At 64.5% G+C, this 21,698-nt stretch overlaps 1 protein-coding gene across 3 annotated transcripts in view; it reads left to right on the plus strand.

Moving 5' to 3' along the window:
• The window catches only part of AHDC1 (AT-hook DNA binding motif containing 1), a 50,524-nt gene extending 40,463 nt beyond the window's left edge, over positions 1 to 10,061 (plus strand). For 2 of the 3 annotated variants that reach the window (XM_037381496.1, XM_037381495.1), the window contains exons 2-5: positions 3,200 to 3,362; positions 4,352 to 4,392; positions 4,797 to 9,854; positions 9,972 to 10,061. In XM_037381496.1, the coding sequence (XP_037237393.1) occupies positions 3,200 to 3,362; positions 4,352 to 4,392; positions 4,797 to 9,811 (5,219 nt within the window). In that variant the 3' untranslated portion in view covers positions 9,812 to 9,854; positions 9,972 to 10,061. Of the gene's footprint in view, positions 1 to 3,199; positions 3,363 to 4,128; positions 4,246 to 4,351; positions 4,393 to 4,796; positions 9,855 to 9,971 lie in introns of those variants that run through there. The other variant, XM_037381497.1, reaches the window with a different exon arrangement.
• Positions 10,062 to 21,698: the final 11,637 nt, after the last annotated feature.

Raw genomic sequence — 21,698 nt, forward strand, 5'->3', positions numbered from 1 at the left:
GCCTGGCTGGGGAACACGGAAACCCTCGGAAAGCGCCTGCCAGGAAGCTGTCACTGGAGGGGATTTTCCATTGGTGTCAGCAGGCGCAGGACAGGCTCGGGGGGGACTCATGGGGCAGGGGGGGCGAGTGCGTGTGAGTGAGCAAGGGGGGTGTGGGAGCGTGCAAGGGGACAGGGCACAGCGGGGACAGCGGCAGCAGGGGGACATGCAAGGGAGGCACCTCCCTGGTGCCCCAGGTGTGTGTACACGTGCAAGGGAGCTGCACCTCCGTGGCGCCCGCAGATGTGTGCATGCAAGGGAGGAAAACCACCGCCGTGCCCCCACCATGTGCATGTGTATGTGTGCAAGTGTGCAAGGGAGAGGCACCGCCACAGCGGCCCCAGGCTTGTGCAAGGGTGGATGCAGGAGCAGGATACCCCCCTGATGCCACATCATGTGTGCGTGTGCAAGGGGGGTCACCTCTGCCGTGTCCCATGTGTGTCTGTGCACACGCAAGGGACAGCTGTGTATGCGGGACACGCGTGATGGGGGTGTCCAGAGACCCCAGTGCACCCACGAGGGGGTATTTAGGGCCATCCTGACCTTTCCCAGCACCCTGCAGTGCCCAGGGTCCCAGGAGGTGGTGGGGTGATGGGGAGGACCCCCCATTCCCAGTTCTGCCGCCACAGGCAGCTCGGCACAGTGCCCAGCGGGGTGGGAGGCAGCGGGCCGGCGTGTCCCCGTCTGTGTGGCAGCTGGGTCCCTGCCGCCTGCCTGTCTCCCGGTGGCATCTCCGGCCCCACCCTGACGTCTGGGTGGCCTCAGAGCTGGGCACCAAACCACGTCCGTGTCTTGCGGGGCCATCCCTCTGCTGCAAGCTGCCGCCACGCCGGTGCCAAGCGAGCCCTTCCGTGCTCCCTCCCCCCCCGCCCCTGGCAGAGCTGGGGGTTGGGGCCGGGTGCCAGCAGCCTCAGGAGGACCTGGGGGGTCTGCAGCCCCCTGCATCCTCATGGTGCCACCTCTCCCTCCCCGTGGCACCCCTGCCACCCAAGCGGGAGCCCCCTGGGAGCCTGGCCGGGTGCAGGGAAGGGGGGGCCGTGCTGCTCACCGCCAACCTCTGTCAAGCCTGAAACCGTTAAACTAATTAAAGCTTTGCAGCAGCAGGATTAAGCCCGGGCAGGGGAGGTGGCGAGCCCAGGTAGTCGATTAGTTCACCAGGCGAGGATATTGGATTTCTGCGAGGCGAGTCAGCAGTCTTCGGGGGCTGTTATCTTTGCAGGGCTGTGGGGTCAGGAGGTGGGAAGCGGAGGTGACTGCAATCTCGCCTGCATCCCCCCCCTTCCCCGCACACCCCCCGGCCCCGCCGCAGCACCCGGCCTCGCCGCCTCTCCCCCGCCCGCGGCGCCCATCTATCTCTCCTTCTCATTTCGTTCCCTCCATCCCTCTTCGCTTGTGTGGTCTCGGCTGGTGTTTTGTAACCAGTGAGGAGAAAAAAAAAAATTAAAAAAAAAAATAAAAAAAAAGAAGGGGGAAAAAAAAAAAGGAGGAAAAAGGCCCTACCCCTGGCGAGCAAGCCAGGAATGGCGAAGTCCGGAGAGCCTAATGCGAAACATGTGGCCGCTGCCTGGGGCTGAGCAGGGAGGTGAAAGTGAGCGCGGCGGCGCGGCGAGCATCCCAGCGCGCCCGGCTGCCCCCCCACAGCCCCCTCCCCAGCGCCCGCAGCCGGGCACCCATCCTGCGCCCCGTGCCGCAGGTGGGCGGTGATGTGGGGACAGTGGGTGCCGCCAGTCCCCGTAGCGGGCTGCAGTGGGTGCCGGGTGGGGGGCGCAGGTGGTCCCCGCCGTGGGGGGCAGCTGGCTGGCGGTGGCTCGGCTGGGGTGAGGGAGGAGCGCTGGCACAGTGTGAGGAGCATCCCCCGCCTTGTCACCGGACACGTGGCCCTGGTGGGGCCGGGAGCGGGTCCGTGGGCAGGAGCCTGACACTGGCCAGTGTGGGGTAAGAGCTGGCTGGACGGGCAGGGCAGGGCAGGGGGGCCGTGCCCAGCACCTCTGGCACCCATGGGTGCACTCCGGCGGGTGCCATGCACCCCGTTGGGGACCTCACGGGCATCCCACAGGTTTTCCCAATGCATCCACAGCTCCGTGCGCCCTGGCCACGCAGGGGGGACACCCGGCACAGATATAGCAGGGGGGGAGCCTGTGCCTCGCGACACCCTGGTCCTCCCCGTCAAGCTATGCGCAGCGTGTGCGGCGGGGACCGGTTCCCAGCGGCTGTTCTGGAAAACCTCCCGTTTGCTTCCTTCCTGCCTGCCTCCCCTCCAACAGCTCTCCGGGCACATTAGCAGCTTCATCAGAGACTAGACCGGTCTTTCTAGCACATATTTTCCTGCTCCACATTGCCCTTGGTGTAACTCAACACCGCGCAGGCAACACGGCGTTTGCCAGCGAGGTGCCCGCATCGCCTCCATGCCAGCGCTGCGCCCAAAGGCTGGGGGGGAGATGGGGAGAGGCGGGGGGGGGGGGGGGGGGGGGGGGGGATGCGGATGGACTGACAGGTTTGAATTCTCTTTCCCTGCCTTGTTGATAAGTTGTCACGCTAATCCAGACGCCGGGAAGAGCCTGGATCACGCCGAGCGGCTGCGTGTGTGTGTCTGCGGGTGTGTGCTGGGGGAGGGAGCCAACAGGCAGGGATCACACGCGGCTCTGGGGGGGGAACAGGCGGACGTGCTGGCACTGGGGGACTGCGATGGGTTGGGGGGGCTCCACCGTGCACCCCTGTGCTGAGTGGGGAGCTGCTGCGCGTGCCTGGACCCCCAGCACGCTGGCATTATGCAGGGGAGTGGGGGGCCAGAGCAGGCAAAGGTGCACGCACACATGTGTGCAACACGCACATCCCTGTGCGCACGCACACACGTGCCCGCAGCCTGGTGGGGAGATGCCCTGCCTTGGGTGGGCAGCTGCCAGCTCAAGGCATGGCCACAGTGGCAGGAAAAGAGGTGTCCTGCCCCAAAATGCCACCCCATACATCCTGTGACGGACCCCATCCTGTGGGGCAGAGGGGACAGCATGGGTCCCCAGGTGGGCTGTGGCTTCAAGGGGGGAGGCGTGAACAGGGGGCACACAGCATGCCCAGCCCTGCGGGCACCCAGGGGACAGGGGGTGCTCCCTGGGGAGGGGGCTGCCGGGCTGACACGCGGGGGTCTCTGTGCTTGCTTGAGCAGATGGGAGCTCGGTCGCCTGCCAGCCCGTCGCACTGGAGAACGGTGCCAGCCCGCCAGCCGAGTGGTTCCCGCGCGCCCAGGGCTCAGGCCCCCGCCAGCCTGGCAGCGACGGCGACGGCAGGAGCTTCAGAGTGAACCTGCACTGCAAGCACCCGCGGCCCAGGTACCCGGGGGGACCCCCGCCCTGGGAATGGGGAGCGGGGAGCGGGGGCTGCACTGGGTCGGGGGCTTGGCAGCAAATCTTGCTGCTCTGCTCTGCCTGTCCCTGCTTTGGCGGGGGTGGGGGGGCTGCACAGCATCCCTGGAGGGGGGTGGGGTGGGGCTTGGTGGCTTTGCAAAGCTCTTGGCTTGGCGGGGCGGGGAGGGGGCTGCATAGGGGTGCCTGCAGCCCTCCCGCCGTGGTGTGCGGGGTGGGCTGTGCAGTGGGTGCGTGGGCCCCGTGCTGAGTGCCAGACACCCCTTACCCACCCATGGGTGCCATACGCCCCCCCACAGACCTCACCCCATTGCCAGCCAGGGGAAACTGAGGCAGGAGCGTTGCGGCGGGGGGGGGGGGGGGGGGGGGGGGGGCGGGGGGCGGGGGAAGGGAGGGAGGTTTCGGGAGGAGGGGGGGGGCTGCTGGCAACCGGGCAGTGTCACATCGGGTGGGGGCAGCAGCTGTGCGTGGGGTGGGACCGGAGGTGGGGCGGGGGGCGGAATATGCTGAGCCCCCTCGGCGGGCAGCCCCCCCGCCCGGGGCGGCTGGGGCCGGGCCGGGGCGGCGGGAGCGCGGCTCACCGGGGACACCTAGCGGCAGCGCGGCCGCAGGGCCCCCGCCTCGCCCCCCCGGGCCCCCCGCCCCACCGGAGGGGTTGAGGAGGAAAGGAGGGGGCTGGGGGGGGGCGGGCTGGGGGGGCTGGGGAGGTAAACCTGTCCCCTCTGTCCCCCAGATCGGAGGCAGCCTCCCCCCCTCTTTCCCCGTCCCCGCCCCGCTCGCAGCCCCGACGCCAGGGTGATGGGCGGGCGCTGCCCTCTCGGCTGTGGGAGCTCGGGAGGACCGGCCCCTGGTATGGCCCGTGTAGGGACCGGCGCTGCCGAGAAGCGGTGGGCGCGGTGGGCACCCAGGTCCCCCCCCCGGCTCGGGGCTAACCCTCCGCCCCCCTTCCTTTGCAGAGAGCTCAAGTGCAATAGCAGGAGCAGCAGCAAAGCAGAGGGTAAGTCCCAGCCCCGGCCCCGGGATGCCCCTGGACCCCCCAGCGCTGCGCCACGGGGGGGACGGGGCAGCCCGGACCCCCCGGGCACCAGCCACCCCGCTTCCCCCGGAGGTGGCTCCGCGCTGGGGCAAGGCGGGGGCTGGTCCTGCTGTGGGGTGGGTGTCCAGCCCCCCCTGAGTAGGGGAGGGGGCCAGACCCCATTTCCCCACCGCTGCGGCGGGCAAGAGGGCAGGTTGCTGTGGTGCCAGCCAGGTCCTGGCTGGTGACAGGGCAGGGGCGACAGCCAGGGGACGAGTGTGGGCACTCTCTCTCTGAGGCCGGTGGGGACGGAGCGAGGCACTGCCGGCTGCTCCAGGCCGGTGGTGCCCTTGGAGCCTCACTGTGCCCCTCTCTGCCCCACGCAGGTCCCGGTCTCACCTTCCCTGACCCCCATGTCAGCAACTGCTCGGCCAAGCGGCACGCGGGGGAGGAGGAGGTCAGGATGCGCGTGAAGCCCCCGGGCCCAGTGGTAACGACCAGCGTTGTGCGTGGCTCACCCGACTACGTCCGAGAGCCCAAGTTCTACCCACCGGGACACCCGGTGCAGCGGCCCCCGGCCTGCCCTGCGGAAAAGGCCTTATCCTGCAGCGTGCTGAGCTTCCCTGAGGGCTCGTGCCCCACGCTCAGCCGGGAGCACCAGGCAGGCTCGCTGCTGCACGGCGACCCGGCCGACCGGTGCCAGAGCTTGCACGGGGGCACCAAGGCAGCAGAGGACTTGCTGGGCTGTGCCGGCGAGCCCCGGATCCTGGGGGGGAGCGCGGAGGAGGCAGCCGCCTGTGATCGGGCGCCTAAAACCTTCCCCAACGCGACGCTGGCCTCGGGCCGCTGCAACATCGACAGCATCCTCGCCTTGCTCCGGAGCAAGTGCGGCAACGGGCACATCAACCTCCACCCCGTGGTGCAGCTCATCGACATCATGAAGGACCTCAACCGCCTCTCCGAGGACCTCAAGAGCAGCGGGGTGCACTTGGACTGCGGCAGTCTCCGCGGTGGTGGCGGCGGTGGCCACGAGGACAGCCGCCTCCTGCCCGCCGACCGTGACCTCCAGTACAGCTTCTTCTCCTCGCCCTCCCTGGCCAACAGCATCCGCAGCCCTGAGGAGCGGGGAGTGCTCTGCAAAACCGAGCCTTCGCGGCACCCACGGCCCCCGGCCCGTGATGGAGAAGCTGATGGCGGTGGGGGGAGTGCCCCACAGCCCCCCGGCCACAGCGGGGGTGTGGGGGGGAGCTCCAAAGCGCCGGCAGAGGAAGCCGGTTGCTCCCAGCCTGATGCCGGTGATTACTCGGACCTGGCCGAGGCGGACATCCTTAACGAACTGGCCTCCCTGGCGTGCCCAGGGACACAGCTGCTGGAGTCGCAGGCGATGGAGCCGCAGCCCCAGTTGCTGCCAGCCCAAGAGCTGGACTCCCAGTCCCGGCTGCTGGATTCCCAGTCCCTCGAGTCGCAGCCTCAGCTGCTCGATTCGCAGAGCCTGGAGCCGCTGCCGGAGTCGCTGGAGCTGCAAAACCTGGAGCCATTGGGGTTGCAGTCGCTGGAGCCGCTCTCTGAGTCACTGGAGCTGCAGTCGCTGGAGCCCCTGTCCGAGTCGCTGGAGCTGCAGTCACTGGAGCCGTTGGCAGAGCCGCTGGGGCTGCAGACGCTGGAGCCACTGCCCGGGGCGCTGGAGCCCCCACTGCTGCCTGCCGAGCCCTCGCTGCTGGAGCCGCAGACGCTGGGGCCCGTGTCGGAGCTGCTGGAGGCGCAGCCGGGTGCCGGGGACCCGCTGCGGCCCCACGGGCTGCAGCCCCGGCTAGGGGGGTGTCCCCTGGGCAGCGTGGTGAAGCGGGGCCCCTGCGGGGGCCGGGGGGCCGGGCGGTGTGGCGAGGACCACCGCAAGTATGCCCTGCGCCGGACAGACAAGCCAAAGATGCTGTGCCGCCGGAGGAGGGCAGGGCGAGGGCGCCGGGCGGACGTCACCCCCGAGAGCCGCGTCTTGTCCCCCCTCGCCCTGCCCGCCGAGGTGCCTCCTGGGCCCGAGGAGCCCAGCACACCGCTGCTGGCCCCCCCACCACCGCCCCCCAGCACCCTGGACCCCGACGAGGTACCCAAGCCCCCTGCGACGGGGAAGAAGAGCAAGTGCCGGGGGGTGAGGAAGATGGTGGTGAAGATGGCCAAGATCCCTGTGTCCCTGGGGAGGAGGAACAAGACCACCTACAAGGTGTCATCGCTCAGCAGCAACCTGAACCTGGAGGGCAAGGAGCTGGCGGCCAGCAGCTCCATGGAGCCCACGCCGCTGCTCAAGATGAAGAACAACGGGCGCAACGTGGTGGTGGTCTTCCCCCCCGGCGAGATGCCCATCATTCTGAAGCGTAAGCGAGGCCGGCCTCCCAAGAACCTGCTGCTGGGCCAAGCCAAGCCCAAGGAGCCCACCCCGGAGGTGAAGAAGAGGAGGAGGAGGAAGCAGAAGCTGGCCTCGCCCCAGCCCTCCTACATCGCCGACACCAACGACAGCAAGGCCGACTACTCGGATGTGCTGGCCAAGCTGGCCTTCCTCAACCGGCAGAGCCAGTCCTCGGGGCGCTGCTCGCCACCCCGCTGCTGGACCCCCAGTGAGCCCGAGTCCATCCACCAAGCCCCCGACACCCAGAGCATCTCCCACTTCTTGCACCGCGTCCAGGGCTTCCGCCGGCGCGGTGGCAAGGCAGGGGGCTTCGGCGGGCGCGGGGGGGGGCACGCCGCCCGCGCCGCCCGTTGCTCCTTCAGCGATTTCTTCGAGGGCATCGGGAAGAAGAAGAAAGCCCCTGCCGCCCTCCACGCTGACCCCGTGCACCCGCGCAAGCGGGGCCGGCCGGAGCCCGACCCCGTGGGCAAACCCAAGCGAAAGCGACGGGCCCGCAAGAACGGGGCGCTCTTCCCCGAGCCCAACCCTGGGCAGAGCTTCGGCGACAGCGCTGCTGAGTGGGCTGGTGGGGAGAAGGGCAGCCCCTGGGCCCCCCACCATGGCCACCCTGGTGGCCAGGCCGGCCGCAATGGTGGCTACCAAGGGGCCGAGGCGAGACCTTTCCACGCCGCAGGGCTGGAGTCGGGCTCCTCCAGCCGGGCCAACTTCTACGCCGGGAGCGCGCCGTCCTCGCAGACGGAGGCTGGCCCGGAGAGGCACAGCCTCTTCACCGGCTACTTTCGCTCCTTGCTGGACTCGGACGACTCCTCCGACCTGCTGGACTTCGCCCTCTCAGCCTCCCGCTCCGAGTCCCGCAAGTCGGCGGCCGCCTACACGGCCCCTCCGGCCGCCCTGCCGGGCCAGCGTGGCCTGGCCGCCTACCCGGCCCGGGGTGGCAAGGTGGCGGCGGCAACCCCCGGCACCGAGGCCGCCTTCCATGCGGCGATGCAGGGCCGGCCCGCCTTCCCACCCAGCCGTGCCGCCGCCGCTGCTGGCTACGGGGTGGCCCAAGGGTCCTCGGAGTGCCGGGGGGCCGAGGCTTTCCCCAAGCTGGCGCCGCCCTCGGCTGTCTCCCGGTCGCCCACGACTCACCCGGCGGCCAGCGGCACCCCCGGCTACTCCCCGTACGGCAGCTACGGCACCGGGCAGAGCGTGGCACCCGCCAGCGTCTTCCCACCGGGGAAGCAGTACCCGTCGGCCCAGGACTGCCCCAACAGCAAGGACTGCAGCTTCGCCTATGGCAGCGGCAGCAGCCTCCCGTCCTCCCCCAGCAGCGCCCACAGCGCCGGCTACGCGCCGCCGACGGCCGGCCCCAGCCTGCCACTGGGCAAAGCCGCCTTCTTCAACAGCGCCGAGCAAGGCGGGCAGTTCTCCAGCGCGGCGCACACCCCCTTGCGCTGCGATAGCCGCGCCAGCACCGTCTCGCCCGGCGGCTACATGGTGCCCAAGGGTTCGGCCTCCTTCCAGCCCTCGCCCGAAAATTGCCGGCAGTTCCCCAGCGCCGCACCGTGGGCTTTCCGGCAAGGCTATGGTGGGTTGGACTGGAGCTCGGAGGCCTTCAGCCAGCTGTACAACCCGGGCTTCGAGTGCCACCTCAACGAGCCCAACGTCATCCTGGACATCTCCAACTACACCCCACAGAAAGCCAAGCAGCAGACGGTCTCGGAGACCTTCTCTGAATCCTCCTCTGACAGCACCCAGTTCAACCAGCCGGCCAGCTACCGGCGCGCCAACAGCGAGGCCTCCTCCAGCGAGGGCCAGTCCAGTCTCTCCAGCCTGGAGAAGCTGATGATGGACTGGAATGAGGCGTCTTCCGCCCCGGGCTACAACTGGAACCAGAGCGTCCTCTTCCAGAGCAACTCCAAGCCCGGTCGAGGCCGACGGAAGAAGGTGGACATGTTCGACACCTCTCACCTGAACTTCTCCTCCTCTTCTTCCTCTTCCTCCGTGTATCCCTCCAAGAGGAGCACGGGACCCCGCCAGCCCCGGGGTTCCCGGGGGGCTTGTGCCTCCAAGAAGGAGAGGGGGACGGGCAAGACCAAGTTCCCCACCAAGTCGCAGGCGGTCAACCCCCTCTTCCAGGAGAGCACAGACCTGGGCTTGGACTACTACAGCGGGGACAGCAGCATGTCCCCTCTGCCCTCCCAGTCCCGGGGCTTCGGGGTGGGCGAGCGGGACCCCTGCGACTACGCCGGCCCCTACTCCATGAACCCCTCCACCCCCTCAGACGGGACCTTCGTCCAGGGTTTTCAGAGCGACTCCCCCGGCTTGGGGCAGCCGGATTTGGAGAGCAAGCACTTCCCTGCCCTCCCGCACCAGCTGGCAGCCCCCGGGCAGCAGACTGTCTTCGAGGCCAGCTTGCAGAAAGCCTTCTCGCCCAACTGCTCCCCAACCTTGGCCTTCAAGGAGGACCTACGGGCAGGCAATATCCGTAAGCTGCCTGCCTGCGACTCGCTCAAACACAGCATGCAGGGGGGGGCCCTGCCACACGCCCCCCACCTGGCTTGCCGCGATCTCCCCATGCCTCAACCGCACTACGACTCCCCCAGCTGCAAAAACCCCCCGTACTGGTATTCCCCCAATGCCAGCACCCGTAGCCCCTCGTACGACGGCAAAGCGGGGGCCAGTATGCTGGTAGACTTCATGGGCAGGACGGACCCCTCGTGTCTCAACCCCCACTTGAGCAGCCCAAGCGGCACCCACCCCTCCAAGGGCGAGAAGGAGCCCTTGGAGATGTCCCGGGCTCACCACCGAGGACCCTACGCTTGTCCCTTGATCAATGACTTGAACATCTCCCCCGTACCGAGAGACTCAATGCTGCAGCTGCAGGACAACTACAGGTACCCCAGTTTTGCACCCCAAGGGCACCCCGTCATGGCCCCCACCCAGAAGAGCGGGTTTTTGGGACCCATGGTAGAGCAACAACACCCCGAGGACACTTTTACGGTCACCTCATTGTAGTGTCTGCTGACGTGCCAACCGGACAACGAGGTTTTGTTACAGGGTAGGTGGGGGAGCCCCTCGGGGCAAGGGGGAGGGGGTGGCAAGGGGGGACGGGGCACCCCCGGGCCCCTTTCTCATCATGTTCCCCCCCCTCCGTGTTGTGTTTTTTTTTTTTCAGAGGTAATTTAGCCAGCACTTTTTTCTGGAACACTTTTCAAGTTCTGTATTTAACTGGGATTGGAATCGTTTGTTTGTTTTCTAAAAAAAAGAAAAAAAAAGGAAAAAAAAGAAAAAAAAAGGAGAAAAAGGAAAAAAAAGTTAAAAAATAAGTGAAACGAAAGGAAAAAAAATAATAATGGACGAAGAAAAGCCCTGTTTTTTTCCCCACTCCGCACTCAAACCCGCTCCACCTGCCAACCACCTGGCTCTGCTTCCCGGACTGTGCCCCCACCTCCCGCCCCGCAGCAGGACAATCGGACGGACGGACGGACGGACGGACGGACGGCACTGGCCCCCACCGAGCCCAGGGCAGGGGCGCAGGCAGGGAGGGCAGCAGGCGGCCATGGGGCCTGGGGGTCAGCGGCGGGGTCCCCCCTGCCCGCAGCCTGGCCGGGGGGTGAGGGCAGCCCCCTTGGCCGCCCCGGGACGGGGTGTCTGGTTGGGGGTTGGTTTTTTGGTTTTTTTTTTTTTTCTTTTCCCTCCCCGTCCGCTCGCTTGCCGGGGGTGCTTTTCTTGCCGGATGGATGCCGATGGGTGTTTAGGAGCGCTGACCCCCACCAGGCTCTGGCAGCTTCGCCAGCAGGGCTCGGAGACGCCACTGTCGCCCGGTAAGTGCCATCTGAGCCCCGTCCCCACCTGATGCTTGCTCCCCGGGGGGGGGGGGGTGGGGCTGGGGGCCGGGATGCTGGTGGGCAGTGGGGTGCAGTGGGTGCTTCGCGCTTTCCGGTGGGGTTTCTAACCCAAATGCACCCAGTGAGGTTCACCCACTGGGTGCCCATGGACCCTTCTGGGCTCTAAGCAGTTGCCCCAGGTGTTGCCCCACTGGCAAGCATCAAACTGGGGACCCCGTCTGCCCCAGCATCTGTGGGTGGCTGGAGCCTGGGGTGGTGGGTGCTGGACCCCAAGGTGGTGGGGTGCCAGATCCCAGGGTGGTGGGTGCTGGACCCCAGGGTGGTGGGGTGCCAGACCCCAGGGTGGTGGGTGGTGGGTGCTGAACCCCAGGGTGGTGGGTGCTGGACCCCAGGGTGGTGGGGTGCCAGACCCCAGGGTGGTGGGTGGTGGGTGCTGAACCCCAGGGTGGTGGGTGCTGGACCCCAGGGTGGTGGGGTGCCAGACCCCAGGGTGGTGGGTGGTGGGTGCTGAACCCCAGGGTGGTGGGTGGTGGACCCCAGGGTGGTGGGGTGCCAGACCCCAGGGTGGTGGGTGGTGGGTGGTGGGTGCTGAACCCCAGGGTGGTGGGGTGCCAGAGCCCAGGGTGGTGGGTGGTGGACCCCAGGGTGGTGGGGTGCCAGACCCCAGGGTGGTGGGTGGTGGGTGGTGGGTGCTGAACCCCAGGGTGGTGGGGTGCCAGAGCCCAGGGTGGTGGGTGGTGGACCCCAGGGTGGTGGGGTGCCAGACCCCAGGGTGGTGGGTGGTGGGTGGTGGGTGCTGAACCCCAGGGTGGTGGGGTGCCAGAGCCCAAGGTGGTGGGTGCTGAGCCCCAGGGTGGTGGGTGCTGGACCCCAGGGTGGTGGGGTGCCAGAGCCCAGGGTGGTGGGTGTTGAGCCCCTGGGTATGCTGCATGATGGATCCTGGGGTGTGGGGTGCTGGGCCCCAGGGTGGTGGGGTGCTGGGTGCTGGAGCCCGAGTGTGTCAGAGCTGAGTGGGGTGGGGTGCTCCAGACCCCTGGGTATGTGGGTAACAGCCTGGGGGTGCACAGGACCCCAGACCACTGGGTACATGGGTGCCAGACCCCTGGATAGATGGGTGCCAGATCTGGGGTGGGCAGGACCCCAGACCCCTGGGTACGTGGGTGCCAGATGGGGGGTGAGTAGGACCCCAGACAGCGGGGTGCAGCTCCATCCCCCCACCGCAGGGAGCCGGCGTGGGGAGGGCTCCCTGCCACCCAGTTACCACCAGCCCCACCGAGTGGGTGCCCTGGCGCAGTGCCGAGCCCCCGCCTCACACCTGGCACCCCCAGCCAGGACGAGGTGCTGTGGCGGGGGGACACTCACCCCTCTCTCGCCTCTACCCCCCAGCCTGCCCGCCAGCCACAGCACCCCCGGCTCCACGCCCCCCACCCGTCCCAGCCACCGGAGCAGAGAGGAGAGGAGGGGGCCGCTGCCGGCGGGGTACCCCAGCCCCATCGCCCCCCGCTTCGCCCGCCGGCCCCCGCCTCGGCCGTGGCGCCGGCGCCGCGTTCTCTCTCCTCCCGGCCAGAAGCAGAGGGACTCTTTAATTTTTATTTTTTATTTTATTAATTTTCATTTTCTGCACAAAACCAGCAATTGTAAATACTTTTGAAGAAAAGAAGTAAAAAAAAAAAAAGGTTTAAGGAAAAAAAAAAATTAAAAAAGTTGAAAATTCACAAAAAAAAAAATAAAAGGAGAGCCACGCACCAGAGGGAGAATCAAAAAGCAACCGAGAACAGACCTAAAGCAACCGAGAGGCAAATATGCAGGAGAGAAGAGCAAAAACCCACCAGTATGCACTGAGAAAAATTTATTTACAGATCGATCGACAAAAAAAAAAAAAAAAAGAAAAGAAAAAAAAAGTAACAATAACCTATTTATTGTATATAATGTTTTATTATAAATCGTGTCTTGTATATTGCATTCTGTACATCTGCTGTGGTTTTGTGGTGTGCAACTTCCGCATGGGTTCCTTGGGTTTCCGTTGCCTTTTTTTAATGACGATGACGATGATTTGAGTTTTATTTTTATTATTATTAAGAAGAACGAGGCGGGTTTTTTTTGGCAGTACACACCCAAAGATCCAAATTTGTATAAAAAAAAAAAAAGGAGTTTAAAAAAAAAAAAACAAACAAAAAAATTAAAAAAAAAAAAAGAAAAAAAAAGGAGAAATCAATCACATACCCTCTTGGTGGGGAGGGGGAGCCGGGAGGGCCAGGGCAAAGGGGGGGCCACCAGCTTTCCCGTGGCCCCCGGTGCGGCGGCGGTGATGAGCTCAGGGTGTGGGTGCGTGCGTGGGTGCCAGGGGGGGGCTTTGGACTCCTCTCCTTGCCCCCCAGTCCCCTGTGTGTGTTTCCCCCCCCCCCAGGGTTTGGCAACTTCTGTACAGCGTTGTGGATTGTGCAAAAAAAAACCCCAAACCACCAACACAAAACAAACTCAAAATAACAAAAAAAAAAAAAAGTAAAAAAACACCCTGAAATGAAAAAAAAAAAAAAAAAAAAAGGCAAAATGCAAAAAAAATAAAAAAAAGGGAAAACCCCCTACCTGGTCAAAACAGCCACCCCCCCTACCCCATCCCCCACCCCCACCCCCCGTGCTGCCCTCCCCAGCTGACCTGCGCAGTGCTTGTGCTGCCCTGGCCGGAGCGGGCCCCCCCGGTAAGCCCCCCCTCAGCAAGCCCCCCGTGCCCGGCCCCCCGCGGCCCCCGCTCTTCCCCTCAACTGGTCTTTTTGTGTTATTTAGGAAGGAATTTTTAATAGGCACTTTTTTTATATTAAAAAGAAACCTATATATTGAGCGATGCCCACTGCTTTCTTGCTTGTCTTTGGGGGTGGCACGGCCTGGCTGTGCCCCGGGGGGGGGGCTGAAGGGAGGCTGACCCCCCCCTTGCATTCAGAGGGGGATGCCAGGATCTGGCCTAAGGTGGGAATTGCAGTGAGAAAGGTGAATTTTGGTACAAATCAGGGTACAGCGTGGCGCGGGGAGGGTCCCATTGCGGCTCCCCCGGGATGGGGGGGGGGCAGCGGGGGTCCTGGGGCACATTGCCAGGGACCTGCTGCCCTCGCCACTGGTTTCGTGCTTAGGGCTGTGGGAGCACCAGTTATCCCGGGGGGCTTTCCTTCGCCATGCAGGATGGGTGCCCACCCCTCCCTGGCACCCACGGGGCACCCTGGGTTGCAGCCGGGGGGGACACAGGGCTGCAGGCAGCTTCACGGTGATGGATGGGAAAAGCACCGACACCATAAAGGAGGAAAATAAGGAAAAAAAAAAAAAAAAAAAAAAAAAAAAAAAAATGAAAAAAAAAATAATCCACCAACTTCCAGGACCGGCAAGATGAAGGCTGCAGCATCCTCTGGGCGAGGAGAGGGGGGCTCTGGAGGGGGAACCAGCTACCTGTGGGTGGGAGAGGTTAGCGATCCCGGCGGGGTCAGGGCTGCTGCAGCGAAGTGCTTGTGCAGCGCTGGGGGGGCCGGGGGGGGAGGCAGGAGGTTGCTATGGAGAAGCACACACGGTGCATACTGATGGCTGGGGGGGGACGCGGGGGGAGTGGGGCTGCCAGCGCTGCTGCAGCCTGGGAAGATGTCGGTGCTGTGCAGGGAGAGCTGGGGGGGGGCATGCTGGGGGACCCCCACTTTGCTGGGCTGGGGGACCAGCAAAGCCCCCCACACTGGCTGGACACACCAAGGGAGTCCAGGCCAATGCAGCCCCCCCTTGACGGCGTGTGAAGGGCACCCAGGTGGGCACAGAGCAGGGCTCACAGGTGTGTGTCCCCACCCCGGGGGTGCTGGGAAGGGGGGGAGGGGGCGGTTGCCAGTCCCTGTGCCCCAGGTGAAAGTGGTTGGGTATTTAGAGGGGACTGTATTTCCAGCTCCCACCCCAAGGCTCTGCAAGTGTCCCTGAGCACAGCGGGGTGGGGGCTACGGGGGGGGGGGGGGGGGGGCTGGGAGCCACCAGCTCCTAGACCTCCCACCCCCCAGTCTGGCTGGGGGGGGGTGTGTGCTTGGGGTGTGCCTGCTGCAGATGAGCTGAGTCCCTCAAGGCAACCACATCTCTGCAGGGGCTAGACTGGGGGGAGGGCGGGCATTGCTCCTCTGTGGTCCCCCCAGGTGCCCCCCACCATCGGGCAGGACCCTTGGAGTGAGCTGGGGGAGATGCTGCTGGTGGAAGTGATGGAGGAGGGCTGGGGGGGCTCTGCTAATGCAGGGGATGCCCTGCAGTGGATGCTGCCCCTCCACTCTAGGGTCCCATGGGTACCTAGGGACCGGCCACACGTGCTGTGAGCATCCTGGTGCTGGGTGGTCTTGGGGGGCCACTTGCACCTCCAACACCACCACAACCTGGAGCTCCACCCAGCGAGCTCTATCTGCTTGCTATGGGCTAGCCGCTGCTGGGCACCCAGTGGCCCCATCCAGGCCATCACCAGAACCCCACAGCTGTTGCTGACCTTGGCGGTGCTGCTCCCCACAGCTGGTGGGTCCCCCCCACCCCAGGGTGGCCGCAAGACTGGGTGGCTGCTGGTTGGGGGGGGGGGGGGGGTTGTGGCTGGAGCACCCCTTGCCACGGTGCTCACACACGAGGCAGAGTGCCGTGGCTGGGGCGAAAGGGGGACCCTGCGGAGGGGGCCACCCTGATGCTGTGCTCTCACCCTGGTGGGCACCAAACACCCCTGACCGTGCCGTTGCTCAATGGGGAAACTGAGGCACGTGAGCAGGGGAGGGGAGTACGGCCTTCCCTGCCGCGCTGCCCGTGCCATGGCTGTGCCCACACCCTGCGCCCACCCTGCAGATGCCGGACCCCCCAGCCAGCTCCCACGTGGCCACTCCTGGGGTGTCTTTTGAGGGTGCATGACCATTCCCACCTTGGCTCCAACGCGAGGCTTCCCACAACCATCCAGTTTGCTCTTTTACCCCCCCATTTTTTCTCTGATTTCAGGACACAAAAAGCAGTGTCGAAGGAAGATGGAATCTGCTGTGGCCTGATTAATGCCCGGGTGAGGTGGGTGCAAACGAGCATGGGACCACTGCTGGCAGCACCAGGGTGAGCCAGGAGAGAAATCCCACTGGGAGGCAAATCCCACTGGGAGGCATCGCCTGGCAAGGCCACCACCTCACCGGGCATGGCCGGCTGCTTGGAGCACAGCTTGATTTTATGTTTTTTTATTTTATTTTTCTTTTTTTTTTTTTTTTTAAGACTCAATTAAATCTATCAAGCAACGTGTGCCATTTCTGAGGCTGAAAAGCCTCGTGATTGGGCTGATTGCTGGGGGTTTATCAGCACAGCCCAGCATCGCTGCCGCACCCAGCATCGCCTGGCTTTTGCCAGCAGAGACTGCTTGGGGAAGGGGAGGGCGTGTATGTGGAAAGGAGAAAAGACTTCAAAATTTGGTGGGGAAATGGTTGTTTTACTGCTACGTTATTTGTGTGGCCCAGGTTTATCCAAGGTTTCTGGCAGCTGCTTGTGGAGGCACCTGGGGTGAGCCTGGCACGGCCACAGTGCCACGCGGTGCCCAGGGGATGTAGGATAAGTGGGGCAAGGAGAGCCTGTTCCCTGGGTGCCTGGCTGTACCTGCTCGGCCATGCCACCTCCTTGGGATGGAAATGATTATTTTAATTGAGCAGCTCTGCTGGGAGGAGGTTTCTGGCCACTCATGGTGCTAACGATGCTGAAGCCGGTGCTGGTGCTCGGAGCCCAGGGATGCTGCAGGACAGAGGGATGAGGGATGCTCCATGTCCCGGGCACCATCAGAGGGGTCCAGGACTGACCACTGTGCCACAATGAGACAAAGCTTTGCCCACATGTGCCATGGGCAGCGTGGCTGCAAGCAGGCTTGTTCTGTTGCTGCCGGGATCTGGTATGCACGAGAAGGAAGGGAGCTTTGCCGCCATTTCGACTTTTTCCATCCCCTTGGAAACAAGGCAGGAATTTGCCCTCCTCCCCATCACACGAGGACAGCTGGGGGGTGCAAGCCTGGGGAAGTGCCCTGTTCCCAGGGAGGGAATGCTGTGCCAGAGGGTAGCATGCATGGATGCACACATGTTGCACACTCACTCCTGGCTGCACCATCACCCCAGCACTAGGAAGCACACGGGATGCCCGTGCCAAGCTCACCCTGGTACTGGCACCCAGCACCCGGCTCAGCTGCTGCTCACTGGCATCCGGAGCAGGGTGAGGGCCATGTCGCCCACCCCAGCCCTGTGGCTGGGGATGGGGGGCAGCAGCAGGACCCTGCCTTCACCCCACAGGGCCAGGGCCAGCAGAGCCACCTGGAGCTGCTGGGGAGGTTTGGACACCCCTTTCTCCTTCAAATTAATGGCTGTGCCGTGAAGAAAATTGAAGCCATTATTCTTAGCTCGCATCCTTTATACCCACCAACTTCAACCACTTGACATGCTAATCACAAGCTAACGAGGAAGGGAGGCGATTTCCCACGTCAGACCTGCAATCCAGTGCATCTGGCAGCCAGGGTGGGGAGCATCTCGTGCTGGGGACCACCAATGCCCCCGCCCCAACACCGACACCCCTGCTGCTGCACCAGCCCTCCCTGCCAGCAGCACCTCTGCGAACAACTCCTTTAGCTCTGTTGAAGCCCCCCATGGCTGGTGTCACCCTGGGCTGTCCTTGCCCCCCACTCTGGGACAGCCAGGGCAGGGATGCGGGGCGACAGTGATGCTCCCCAGGGTCATCCCGCCACAGGCAGCCCGTGCCGCCCGCATCCTCGCTGCAGAAATGGCCTCTGTGCCGGCAGCGGGGGCGGCGCAAAGCCCAGCTGGAGGACCAGACCACCCCTGCTTTTCCCAGAGGAAGGGCCAGGCCCTTGGAAGATATTTCCACCCCCCCTGTGTCCCCCCCATCCTCCTTCCGCTCCGCCAGCAGCAGCCTGGGCTCCCTCTTGCGCTCCCCGCTCCAGGGGCCAGCTGAGCCCCGGCACACTCATCGCACCCACCGCAGGGCTGCGCCTGCCCGTCCCCAGCCACCTCGGGCTGGATTTGGCCCAGCCGCCAGCCCGGCAGAAAGCTCTGGAGTCCATTAACATTCCCCCGAGCGATCTAATCCCCCTCTCTGCCCTGGCTCTGGCTTTTACTTGGTTTTAATCAAGCCCAGCCTGGCGCCTTTTAAATAACCGGGGCGGATGGCACCCAGCTCCCCGCATGGCACATGGGTGCTGCTGTCTGCGGTGTGGGTGCCGGCACGGAAAGGGAGGCAGGGGCAGCCGGGGGCAGAGTGTTTGCAGAGGTCTCCACTCTCCAGCAATTTTAAAAGGCATTTTGGAGCTGGAGGAGCTGAGATCAGCAGAGCGGGGGCCAGCAAAGCGAGGGAATAAAAGCAAAGGCTATTGCTGGGGTTGTTATTAATATTTGCTGGCTGATGATGGCGGGGGGGGGGGGCGGGGAGCCGGCACCGGGGGGTGGGCTGCGTGCCCGCCCTGTGGAGAAAGGACAGGCTGGGCTCCCCACAAAGGGAGGGGGATTTGGCAGCCGGAGGCCTGGGTTCCTTCCTGGCACCCAGTGATGGGGTGGGGGGATGCAGGATCCGTGCCAGCGCTCCTGGGTCCTGCGCAGCTGCCGGTGGGGCCCTGCTGGGGCGAGAGGCGATGCTTTCCACACCGATGCTCCTAAACTGAAGTGCTGGGGTGTGCTGGGGGAACCCCAGACCCTCCTGGGGTGGGGGCACTCAGGACATCCCCCCTAGCCCCCTGGAGACTCAGGGGCAGGGGGAGCACTCGGAGGGCTTAGCCCCCAGGGGCTTCACCACGTCCCCACTGAAAAAGGAGCAGGAGACTGGGGGAGTAGAGCCCCATGGGGATCCTGGATGGGACCCCCCCCCAGACAGGGGGCAGCTGCCCCCCCCCGGCTGGGTTGGGGGGCTCTGTGGGGTTGTGGTGGCCTTGCCCAGCCGTGCCCCATGGAAAGGGGCTGGAGCAATGCTGGTTCCCCACAGGATGGCAGTGGGGTGAGGTGGGGGGTCTCAGGGCCCTGGGGGGGGCAAGGGGCAGCACACGGGGTTTTGGGGGGCAAAGTGTGAGCTGAAGTCTTTGTTTTTCTGGGGGCCCCGGCGGTGCGAGTTATCAGCAGCGGCAGAAGCGCCATGATTCCCGGCCGGGTGTGTGCGCCGGCTCCTCGGGGAGGGATTAAGGGGATTATATTATTATTTGTTATCACTGAGGGGGGAGAAAAAAAGAAGAAACCTCCATTGCTGGGAACTCTGCCTAATTGGAGCAGAGATTAGCTCCCTGCCTCAGCCTGGCCGGGCTGGGACAGCTCCTGTGGACACTGGGGCTGCGGCTGCCCCTGCCCGGGATGAGGGTCCAGAGGGGCTTCCCTGTACCTGTCCCACCAGCAGCAGGAGCCCAGCGGGGTGACACGGGGCCACCAGATCCCCAGGGAGCTGCCTCGCCTGCTAGCCACATGTGGGACCAGATTTTGGAGACAATGGTTACTGCCCGGAGCAGCTGGCAGAGGGAATGGCAGCTCCTCTTCCAGCCTCCCCCAGGACCGTGGGGACCCTCACCCTTGGCCAGGTGTGCTGTACCCTAGCCCTGCAGGAACCAGCATTAGGGTTCAGTGCTGGACAAGCCAGGAGTGATGCTCTGCCCCAGGGATGGTGAGAGCTGCCTCGAAGGATGCCAGCAAGGGCAAACTCATGGCCGTGGCCACCGTTTTCCATCTCCCCCAGCCATGCTGGGGGGATCTTGGCAGCCTCAGGGGGAGCAGGAGCTCAGCTTGGCAGCAGAGGCAGGGGGTTTGTGCCTCCCATGGCACCAAGCTGGCATCAGGATGAGGGTGAGTGTCCCCAGTGACATCGCAGCATCCCCAGAGGATGGGACACTCCTCTTGCACCCCCAAGTAACCGTCCCCCAGCCCTGAGCCGCAGGGTGAGAAATGGAGCGCCGGTGGGAGCCAAGACCGGTGCCTGGGCAGCCCTGTGTCTCCTGCCGGGCGAATATCTCCCTACTATAGCGTTGGGATGTGTTGGCTGCCCTTTCTCCCCCTTGTCTGCTTCCTTCACCCTCCTCCGGCAGCCGCTGCACAGCGGGCGGTGAGTGATGCTGCTGCCAGCTCAGCCCTGCCTGGCTCTGACTCGGGGTGGGGGGAGCACCCCGGCTGGAGCTGCTGGGGGAGGGTGGCTGGCTCCATGGGGCAATGTGCTATGGGGTGACGTGCCATGGGGCATCCCTGGAGGTGCAGGGATGGAGGCTGGGCTAAGCTGGGGTGCTGCAGGGCGTACTGGCATGTGAGGATGCAAGGGGGATGCTGCAAATCAGTGCGGGCTCTGCCAGCCCCCGGTAAGGGCTGACAGGGGAGCAGGAGGATGAGAAGGGTCCAGCTGAGCCAAGTAGCTGTGAACAGCGAAGTTTTGGGGTACAGCAGGATCGTGTGCCCCATCCCGTCCCCTTGTGTCCCAGCTGCATGGGGCAGCGGGCCAGTACCCGTGGACACCGTGGTACCCTGCCCATCCTGAGCCCCATGGGGCTGTGAGCACCCCCTGCCTGGTGGGCTCCGAGGGGCTGGGGATGGAGATGCCCCAGGACACCCGGCACACAGGAGCCACCTCTGCACTGCTCCCCACCAGCTCCATGGATGCCAGGGCACGATAGTCACACCACAGGGCAATGGAGGTGTGGGACCACACTGGGTGTGCCGGGAGCTGGTGCGGCCATCTCAGGAGATCAGGCTTTTTTGGTTTTTTCCCCCTCCTTAAGCCCCTGGCTCTGTCTGCTGGGCCGGGAGTCTCCCAAGGACAGCCTCACTCATTACACTGCAGCTTACAAGTGCACATCTCGAATTTTTCTTTCGAAACCCCCAGTTTCCAGGAAGTGGAGGCCAAGCCAGGTTCAATCGTGGGGTGCAGGCATGGGGCAGCCCCTCTCCAATTTTGCCTTGCCTGTAGCAAGGCTGAAGCCACCACCACCACCGCAGAAAGTCCGTCATTAGAGCTGCTTCCGCGCACCCTTTCCGCTGATGGACCGCGCTATTTTCTTTAGTCTTTTATTTACACTTTATTGCTCTTGTTTTTGCACCGGCAAGCGCTGCTGGAGTGCACAGAAATCCTTCAGATCTCGGCTGGCAGCAGAGCTCTGCCTAATCATAGTCATTATCTGGAAGCAGGTAATGGGCATCTTTCCCATGTTAATTTGAAAACAGAATCAGTGAGAGCAGGACACCAGGGATGGAGCATGCTCCTGGCAGCTGCCGCTGCCTGTGAATGATTTTTGGGTGCCAGTGGCCTCAGTGGGTGCTGGCCAATAGGCAAGGGTGGGTTTGGGGTGGGGGCACATGCAACCCCGGGGAAAAGGGCTTGTGCTGAGCCTCGTGGCTCAATAAATCAGCCGGGAAGGGGGTGCTGGCTGGCATCCTGCATGGCCGGAGCTTGTCCTTGCTGCCACAGCGATAAAATCCCCCGGCCTTGTTTTTTTGGCGGCCAGGAGGATGGCAGCTCACTCGCCTCCCCGCGCCGCCGTCAGAACTTGCCCCCGGCTCGGCCCAGCGTGGCTGGGTCCTTCGTTAACAAGGACTCGTCCCTTTTATCCCCATCGGCGGGAGGGGACGGGGATGGAGGTGAGAGGCGAGGATTTCTCCCGGGGCCGGGAGGGGAAGGCTGGGTGGCGTTGGAGTTTCGTTTGCTGAGATACCATTAACGAGTGAGCAAAGGTTGCGGAGTCTCCATGGAGACAAGACAGCAAGCGAGACGGAGCGGGTGTGCAGCTGAGGTTAGAGCTGATTAGTAAATGTCAGCGGCGCAGCAACTGCCTGCTGCCACGCTGGCTTGGGGACCCGGCGGGCAGCGGGTGCCCTGGGCACCCCACACACCCTGGGCACCTCGTGCGCCCCGTGCACCCCAGGCACCCTGTGCCTCCCATCCAACCCATGTGCCCTGCTGCATCCTGTGCACCCCAGGCACCCTGCGCATCCCACTCACCCTGCGTACTCCATGTGTCCTGTGCATCCCAGGCACCCTGTGCCTCCCATCCAACCCGTGTGCCCTGCTGCATCCTGTGCTCCGCAGGCACCCTG

The sequence above is a fragment of the Falco rusticolus genome, chromosome 3, assembly GCF_015220075.1.
Source record: "Falco rusticolus isolate bFalRus1 chromosome 3, bFalRus1.pri, whole genome shotgun sequence".
Taxonomy (NCBI): Eukaryota; Metazoa; Chordata; class Aves; order Falconiformes; family Falconidae; genus Falco; species Falco rusticolus.